At 33.1% G+C, this 9,750-nt stretch overlaps 1 protein-coding gene across 2 annotated transcripts in view; it reads left to right on the top strand.

Annotated features, from left to right (window-relative positions):
- The first annotated feature begins 692 nt into the window (after window positions 1-692).
- The window catches only part of LOC136822937 (collagen alpha-1(IV) chain-like), a 37,028-nt gene continuing 27,970 nt past the window's right edge, over window positions 693-9,750 (top strand). The window contains exons 1-11 of one of the 2 annotated variants that reach the window (XM_067079240.1): window positions 693-974; window positions 4,302-4,871; window positions 5,347-5,493; window positions 5,709-6,269; window positions 6,551-6,700; window positions 7,056-7,381; window positions 7,748-7,994; window positions 8,355-8,383; window positions 8,709-8,816; window positions 9,360-9,449; window positions 9,661-9,705. In XM_067079240.1, the coding sequence (XP_066935341.1) occupies window positions 893-974; window positions 4,302-4,871; window positions 5,347-5,493; window positions 5,709-6,269; window positions 6,551-6,700; window positions 7,056-7,381; window positions 7,748-7,994; window positions 8,355-8,383; window positions 8,709-8,816; window positions 9,360-9,449; window positions 9,661-9,705 (2,355 nt within the window). In that variant the 5' untranslated portion in view covers window positions 693-892. Of the gene's footprint in view, window positions 975-2,916; window positions 3,062-4,301; window positions 4,872-5,346; window positions 5,494-5,708; window positions 6,270-6,550; window positions 6,701-7,055; window positions 7,382-7,747; window positions 7,995-8,354; window positions 8,384-8,708; window positions 8,817-9,359; window positions 9,450-9,660; window positions 9,706-9,750 lie in introns of those variants that run through there. The other variant, XM_067079241.1, reaches the window with a different exon arrangement.

Below are 9,750 nucleotides of genomic sequence, written 5' to 3'. Positions count from 1 at the left end.
AGCTAAGTAAAACTTAAATGTGATCGAAAAAGTCCTTTACATAAATTTTCAAGTTACTGAAGCTAGAAGAACAAGGGTGTAAAGATAAACCAATTAAAACCCTACTTAGTAAACCAGACGGATTTCCCGCGAATCAGTTTAAGTCTATAGAGCGTCCATACTTAAAAATCCTTAGGGGTAAAATGGTTATTTTTCTCATATTAAATCTGCTTTTTTAGACCTAATGTAATCGGAAAAATCAGTAAATTATCTTTGTCAATAATGTTAAGATTTTTAGAAAATCCTATAAAGCGGGTCTTTTAATCATCTTTTTAGGATTTAGTCATTTTCATCCATGAATGTTTAGATAGTGGATTATCAAAAAAGGGGACTGGGTCTATGTAGTCTTTCAACTTAAACCATAGAGGATTGTGTGTTTGTGTGTTTTTCCTCAGACTATGATGTTTGTCTGTTTGATTAAATATGTTTATCTTAACATCGAACCAAACATAACAACCCAGTCCTTTTATTTTAAGTTTAAACAATTTTTTACAACATCATAAAAACCCTATTGTACAGATTTTTCGTTACTTTGTTTTTTCTTATTGTCCATACTGTCATTGGGGGTGAATGAAAAACACAAAAAAGAGGGTTCTACTTTTTTTCTTTACTTCGGAAGTGACCAATATGTTGACCGAAAGTTGACTTCATTTATTCATTGACCAAGGCTGAGAGCAGGTGGAACGTGTCACCGTTATTGACTTCCCAAGAGAGAAATAAAGAAGTCAATCTATACATTTTTGGTTGAGTCTTTATTTACCAGGGGAAAAGGTAGACACCATTGAAAAGAGTACTTTTTAAATATCACAGTGAGATCTTTGACGAGAGTTTTATGGAGATTTAAACCGTCGATATGAATTACACAAATTTATTACCGTTGCTACTTTTTGTAGTGGCAGCATTTTTCAATCCAACACATACACAAGAAAATTCAGGTATTTATTAAAAGCAGTGAACACGAAACGTCAAAGCAATGTTTTTTTAACGTCCATAACATTTAAATACCGTTATCCGAACGTTGAAATGACGTTATGTGTCAACAAGTAGGGCTTCTTTACACTTCTTGAGGTACTTGTTACCATAAAACAATGTCTTGTAAAGCTAGGTTTTTTTTGGGGCTTTTTGTAAAAAGTTCCCAAAAGTGCGAAGAAGGCCTTGAAATTAATACATAAAAAATCTTAATTTTATTTATTTCAGCAGTTTATTTACTTTATTTTTTTGATATTTTTTTGAAGTGTTTTTTATTGGTCTGCACTGCACTCTAACTTTATTTCTAAATTAAATTTTGATTTTAATTTAGATTTTAAACCTAACGATTTGATAGGGTATTTAATGTGTTTCATCCTTACACTAATCTTAAATCAATTGAAATTTTTTAAAGTTAGGCTTTTCTTCAGATTTCAAAGATCTGTTTTTCTATCAAAACCTTTAACCGCGATATTACCTTTAAAACCAACACTACTCAAAGTGGTAAACTTTCAATTTAATATATAATGTGTGTTTTATTACAAGAGATTGCGGTTTAAAGTACTTCACCAGGCAATCAAAATAATCACAAACTTATGTTGTGAAGGATCTTTTCATACTTTTACATATGGAATTGGATGGGTTTATTATTTAATTAATTTCCTTAAAGCTTTAAAAGATTGTTAAACCCAACGATACATTTCCATATCCTAATTTGATACTTATTTGATATCTATTTATGTTTCAACGACGAAGAAAAACTAGAAAGTAGCCTTAAATGATAAAGTTTTAAGGAAAAATTCGTTAGAGTGATAACCACAGGATGGCCGCTTGTCCTATCTCTTAGACATCGCAAACCGCAAATGGACATGGAACGGATATAATTTAAACAAATAAGCTGTCAATCATCAAAGGGTACAGAAATACAAATATTGAACCTCATAAAACCATTTGATCCTAGTTGATAAATTCTTGATACAGCTCCTATGTTTGTTAAACATTAGGGGGAGTCTATGGATGCCTTTTATAAACAATGATCAAAAGGTTTAATACTTGATTAAACTGAGGGCGTCGCAATATGGAAGCATTACCATAAAAAGTTGTAACATGTGCGATCTCTATACTTGGTCGATATACTAGATTTGAAGGAAAATATCTTCGCATAATTTGGATTAACTATTGTATATAATCTGGTGTTATAAGGATAAATGTCCATAGCAATTAGACTGATATTTTGTATCCTAAGCACCCATTTCTTCTAAATTTTACTACATCATAATTTCACAAACAAATAAGAATAACATGAAATTATTATCAAAACAAACACGATGTTAAAACTATAGAATTTTGGCTGACAAAAACCAACAAATAACTATTTTAAATTTCCTCTGTTAATATGGGGATATTATTGATTCACATTAGGGTGTCAGTGGGCGACATTTTACTTTTCAATGTTTTTTATTTCATCATGGCCATATTTTTCTTTGAATAAGATAGGTTTACGACAGCTCTCGTAAAGTAACCCGATATTATGTCGTATTTAATTCAACAAAAAGGTCTAATAAAGTAATAAAGACAAGAAACAATTAAGCAACAGCCACACTTTTCGACCGAGTTGACACCTTCCTTCCCACTACTAGAAATATAAAACAAGTCTAAGTGGAAACGGAGCTACTAAGCATAGCGACTTTGAACATAAAAATCATATCATTAAGCAACAGGCACTTTTATCAGACTTGTTACCTGCAAAAAAGAATGTGCCTGTTGTCTTCCACCTCCTGCCTAAGGCATGCAAGGCAGGCAGCTAAGGTGCGAATAAAAATATAAACCGAGTTGTGGCGCAAGAATAGAAAATTGCTCCACAAACGGGTAATAAAAATCCAAAATGGTAACCAAGCAGTGAGTAAAGTTCTTTTAAACAAGAGGGTCATCCTGAAAAGTCGACGTCTAAAGCCTTTACAGATTTACAGGGCTACAAACAACAAAAGAAACACCCAACAAGGCTCGCATGATATTTTACTTTCCTTTGCATTTTATGATTGATTTTTAAATGATGGTAAGTGTTTTTTTTCTTCACTTTTTCAATATTTTCTGTAACTGCCTATGGTTTTCTCCAAGCCAAAGACACAAAGAACCACACCAAAATTAATCATGACCTCGATCATGGTTCCATCCAACCCATGTCACCACACAAGTATCAGCTCAATCCCTCAGTCATTAAAACTTCCAACAAGTATCATATTTATCAATAACTTTAAGAATTTCTTTCTTTTGAACACTGAAGCACATTTACAAACAGTGCAGCTCTAATCTCCATACAATATCTACAAGAAATGCTTACTCAGACCAAATTTAACCCAATGTATGACGTAATGGCTTAAGCTGAAGTCCCACAAAAGCAGCACAAAAATCAATTGGTATTACTAGATGCTGTTTTAGCGCTTTAGAGCTAGCCTGTTTGAGTTACACTGTACAATACATTACACTCTAATATCTCTGTCAGCTATAAGTATAATTTAAAAATTGAAATCGGAGACAGAAAAATCAATAAATCAATAACCTAAAGTTGAGCAGAAGAAATCAAATTTTCTTTTAAGATGAAGAAATGAGACTTTTTTAAGGATAGAGGCCCAAGCTGAGATTTTAAGTTAAGAAGTTACAGAGCTCCCAGCCACAAGATCTGTTAAACAAGCCTTTTTTATTTCTATTTGCCTGAAAATATTGAATGAAATGTTTATATACATGTCTTTCTTGTATGTAAGAAAAACTAACAACATTAGGCTTTTTATTTTATTTTCCTTTTAGAAAAAGATTTTGTTTCAATGAAATTCTATAAAAAGACTTTTTTTAGCAGCCATCAAAGAAATGTTAGCAGAAGTTTGAATGCTCAGTCAAGTCCACTTAAAACCAGATTAGAGTTTTCGATTCTACATTAACATATCCAAAAAATCCTTCGAAAGTTATTAACTTGACAAAAAGGAGTTATTTCATCTATTTGGAATTTCACAAAGCCATCTAACTTGTCCTCTTAATTCACTCAATGTCATAAAAAAGGCTTTCATGCTGTGATTTAAAACTTGATAAACATATAATCTCATGATAAACTAACGACAATAACACAATATTTCTAATGCATTAATTGTAAAACTTTCAGCCATTTTGAGCGCAAAAGCTTTTTTTTTTTTTTTTATTTAAATCTTTACCATATTGTTACATTAAATTTCTAAAACATCAGAAAGTTCTCTTTTTTTCTTTTCTAGAACAAAGACTTTTCCTACATTTTCGTTTTTTTGTAGGTTATTGCACCAAAGATATTGATTTGGTCTTTGCTTTGGATGCATCTGGAAGTGTCGGTGAAGAGGGTTATGAGCAAATTAAACGTTTCGCTAAAGGAATCATTGACCAATTTCAAATAGCAGCTACAAAAACACATGTTGCTATTGTAACATTCAGTGAATATGGTGAAGTCCAACTCAAGCTTACTGACAGTTTTGATAAAAATGAAATATTTAACAGAATTGATAACTTGGATTATCCAGGTTACCGGACAGCTACAGATGACGCGTTACGTGTCCTTGATCAACAAGTTTTCTCCCTGAGTGGTGGTATGAGACAAGGTACAGCACAAGTCTTAATCTTTCTAACTGATGGTAAATGCACACTGTGTGAGCAATCCGTAGAATCTGCAGTTGCACCAATTAAGGAACGTGGCGTAACAATTTACACTGTTGGAGTGACTGATAAAGTTAATAAAACAGAACTAGAAGTGATTGCATCTGAACCACCAAGAGACCACTCATTTGAAGTTGCTGAATTTGATGAGTTGGCAGGAATTATTGTTGATGTCTATACTAAAGCATGCGATGGTATGTTGTATTTCTTAACCAATACAACAATCACTCTTTACTCTGTCCTTGATACGTTTGAGATTATTGAGATTGTTTATAACTACTCTTCTAAACAACTTATTTTTTCCTTTGAATACAGTATGTATAATAATTTTCAATTGCGCAAGGAGACACCAAACTTCTTAGGAAAATGGACAAAAATACTCACAAAATGGTGAAAATAAGAACATGTTAAGAACATTTTTAGGCTTAAAACTCAGAAAGTTAAGAACATCCGAAGACTTCAAAAAATGTTCTTATAAAAAACGTATACTATGAATATATATTAAGGAGGATTGGTGGGCAAGTTTTCTTTATCAGTTATCTGGAAACTGAGTTAGAGCTTAACAGGAAGGAGTGATTATCAAATGTCTGGAGTTGCTGCAATTTCTCATTTATTATTTTAATGTTGAATTATACATCTCAAGCAATTATCTGTTTCTCTTATTTACAGTGAAAATTGGGAAATGTCGAAAACCATTGACACCATTTGAATGTACAGGTCGAGAAGAAGATGAGTGTATTGGTGATGGTGAATGTGATGGAACCATGAAATGTTGTTCGTCTGGGTGCTCCAACAAATGTACTTTCCCTCTCTTGAGTAAGTTGGATTCTATCAGTCTTATTTGATTGGTCATTTTAATAAAATGAAGGTATAGCATGACTTTTCATTACGATTTTTTCTTAAAATTTTTAAACAAAGATAACAATGAGTAAAAATGGGGCATTTGCAACATTGTTAACAACGAATATTGCTATGGGGCAAGGGTCCTTCTTATGCTGATTTGTTATGTTTGGTACTTTCTTTCTTTATAGACTGTTTAACAGCTGTTGATGTTGCATTTGCGCTTGACTCATCCAAAAGTGTACGAGATGAAGCTTTCATTGACATGAAAAACTTTGCCAAAGACATTGTTGATTCTTTTGTTGTATCACAAAAAGAAGCACGATTTGCATCCCTCATTTACAGTAATGATGCTGAAGTCAGTTTTGATTTTGTACGCCATGCTTCGGCTGATAAAATCAAAAGAGCCATTGATGCTTTGCCACACAAGAAATCAGATACTAGAGTAGACAAAGCTTTGGAACTTGCTGCATCTGATATTTTCAGTCTCCAAGGAGGTGTCAGATCAAGACGACCTATGGTACTGATTGTATTCTTTGACGGAGATGTGAGCAAAGATATGGGAGATTTGGAAAGATTTGCTGCTCCTCTTAAAGAATATGGTGTCAAGATTGTGGCAGTTGGTGTAGGCCCTGAAGTCAATACTTACCAGTTGGCTAAAATCGCAACTTCCTCAAACGTTATTTTTAAAGCAAGGGATTTTGATACTTTGTTACCAGAGCTGTATACAATTGCAGAAGAGACTTGTTCAGGTAATAATTATTCTATAATCATTCTGATAAAGATTACCTAGAGTTAATTCGTAATTGGCTATTTCACTGTTAATTTGAATTGCCACCACCCTCCAAGACGAACCATTTTGGTTTTATAAATTGTTTATTTTGAATTGACTTAGGGATAATGGTAAACTAAAGGATGTTATGACAGGTGTTTGTCATATTCTTTTACACTTTTATAATCATATCATTAAATTGTGCAATGTTTTTAAGAATAACTCTTCAAAAATATGCAATTTATTTCATTTCCTTTCTAGAAAAACCTGGTGAATGCCCTGTTCCTACTTCTCAACCATGTGCCATTAGTGCATTGTCCAATGTTTGTGAGAGTGATTTTGATTGTAATGGTGCAAGCAAATGTTGTCAAGATAAATGTGGAAGCAGTGTTTGTGTCGGACCAACAAATGGTAAGATAATGATCTTAATTTTCTCTAATTTAAGTGATTACTGTTGGTTCTGTCGTTCTGTCAAAGTTAACTTTCAGCTCTCTAGAGCTCATTTATTAACTGAAATCATCACTTTCTTAAAATCAAATGATGTGTTAGAATATTGTAATCACATTTTCGATCTCTAACCTTAAAATTGCTAGATTTAAGCGAAAACCCAACTCATGATTGAAATATTTTTTCTTGGAAATCCTTTTAAAATTTAATTTCTTAACCATAGATTTGCAGTTCTGTCCAATATCAAATTACACGTGTTTTTTGCAGTGGGTTTAAACCTCTGAATTCATCTTTTGTTTCATTCATTCCTGTTATCTAGTATGCAAACGAAAGGTCGATATTGCATTCGCTGTACATCAAAATGCAAACCCTGAAGAATTTCAAATTATGAAACATTTTGTGGAGCAATCCTTGCTTCGATTCGAAATCAACCAAGACAGAGCACATGCTGCATTAATATCTTATGGAAAAGATCCAACGGTCATTTTTGATTTCAACGACCCTCAAGATGTGACAAGACGATTGTTCAAAGAAATCAATTTGCTACAATATAACCCTGGTCAAGGAACATTAGTAGACGTACTGGCAACAGCCTGTGATCGCATTTTTTGTAAGATCGGAGGAACCAGACCAGACGTACCAAAGGTAAGATGTTAAAACTGCTCATATTATAAATGATGGTTTGTAAATAATAAATTGAACGAAACACGAGAGCACTTCATAAAATCCCGAAAGAACATCATCATCGTGCACATAGAGCATATGAAATGAACGCTTTTTCCTGTCGGGGTTTGAATTAACAACAGAAAAAAGTGTTACTGGATAAAACCTGGATAACAAAGAAGAACTATTATTAATCGTCTTTTTTTGATTGTCAATTCGTGTAAACTGAATAATGATCAATTCAAACCATAATCATCCAATCCTCAGATTAGTGATATCGCGTTGAAAAGTTACCAAAATAATAGGAAATCCCACCTTCTAAATAAACTTATTACCTTCTCTTCTTAGATGCTGGTTGTATCAACAGCTCCCCATGCACCATCCAACGATGTAGAATTGAATCGGAGAATCAAAACACTCCAGCAACGTGGTGTTGACGTTCTTTTCTTAGCTGTTGGAGATGATGTAGATGTTCAAACATTGCAACGAGTGACTAGTCCAAATGCACAAGTCATTGACCGTGTCCTTTTAGCAGATTCTTTTGCTAACCTTGTCCAATACGGACGAGATATCCCAGAATTCGCCTGTTCTGAAGGTTTTTATTTAGCTAGTTTTGTTGGAAATCAGAATCACTTTTCCTCGTACTATAGCAAAGAAACTAAAATTTTCAAAAATGATTTGAAATTTCTTGTTTAGCGCAACTTGATTTCAAAGTAGATTGTTTTCTGAGGTGGTTCTAGCGGACTAATTTATAAAAAACTTTTAATAGTCTATGGTTCACTTTAACTGAATTGCATGACTGATGGATATTATTTTTAATTAATCATACACTCTGCACTATATTATTATTATTTAGGTGATATATTTTATTATGATTTTATAATTTTCATTGAAAACTTTGAAATTTAACGTTTACAAATTCAAGACTAAGTTTCTATCTTTCTTTTTTCTTTAGCTGGTTCAGTCAAGCCTTCTGTCAATGAGGTAAGGAAATTACATATCTTTTAAAAAAAAGTTTCGAACTATACTTCACAAGATCTTATTTCTCATATGAAGCACTCATTTTAAAAAGAAAAGACGGATTATCCCGCCATCTGGCACTAATAATTAAAGAAGTTTCTAGAATTCAATGACCAGCAGACCAGCCCTGGAATGGCAAAGCTGAAAGGCTAAGCTGGACATTTTGAGATTTTAAAGTTTCATTTTTTACAAATAGCATTTGTTGATGCTCAATGATCTCTTGCTTCACCAGTAAGGCATGGTTTGTGTTTGTTTTTACAAGAAATAATTTTATTCTTTCACCTATTAGACTTGTGTCAGTCAACCATACAAACCTCCAACACATTGCGTGAAAGGAGCAAAAGGAACCAGAGGACAACATGGCATCTTTGGTAAACGTGGTCAACCTGGTGTACGGGTACGTCAAATTGTTGTTGTCGATTGCGTTAAGGTTTTAATTGTCTCTAGATCACCACATTCTCTGGTTCTCGATGTACAAAATCAGAACTCACAACACGACGAATAGACTATAACTCCTCTTAGTACATAACCTTTTACTGTTTAATATCAATGGTTATACCGCAAAGTTTTTCCTGACTTTTGTTGACTTTCATTTAATTCAACTTATGGAATGGTTACTTTAAGTCATCCGCTGTGAGGAAGTTGATTTTGTTTTATGTAGATACAGGCTACCTTATTGGAACTAATTTTGCGGGAACTAATATTCGCGGTCGAAAAAAAATCGGAAAATTGCATTTCGTGGGTTTTAATTTTCGCGGTTTTGTCCTTTTTTGTACAAATTTCTTTCATTTCCTTAGGGATTTTTCAAATTCTTCTATATAATTGGAAAAAATTGTATTTCGCGAGTTCAAATTTCGCTAAAATTAATTCCCGTACAATTTAGTTCCAATAAGGTAACCATTCTTATCGGAAATGTGAACCATCCTATTTGTTTGCATAGGGAAAAGGAGGAAATCCTGGTATCAGAGGACCACAAGGAGACCAAGGTGACGATGGCCGAAGAGGTCCAGCTGGCCCAGAAGGAGCTGAGGTACAATATACAGTTTCATTTAAATGATTTTTTAACGATATTTATTAAAGACTGAAAGAGTTGGTTTTTAACTGTTAACTTTTTTGACTTTCTTAGAAAAATATCCTTGATGTTAGACGGTCCTTCTTATCACTCAATGATTCCCTTCAAGTGTTGGATTTATACCATCTTATTCGAATATTGAAAAATTTATATTTCACATTCTTTCTAGGGTTTGATCGGTTTACCGGGATATGCTGGTTTTAATGGAATTCCTGTGAGTAGTTTCTGCTTTATGAAGAATTATTTGATTCTTATCATT

The sequence above is a fragment of the Clytia hemisphaerica genome, unplaced genomic scaffold (assembly GCF_902728285.1).
Source record: "Clytia hemisphaerica strain Z4C2 unplaced genomic scaffold, Clytia hemisphaerica genome assembly, whole genome shotgun sequence".
Classification (NCBI taxonomy): domain Eukaryota; kingdom Metazoa; phylum Cnidaria; class Hydrozoa; order Leptothecata; family Clytiidae; genus Clytia; species Clytia hemisphaerica.
This window is presented reverse-complemented; position numbering and strand designations above follow the sequence as displayed.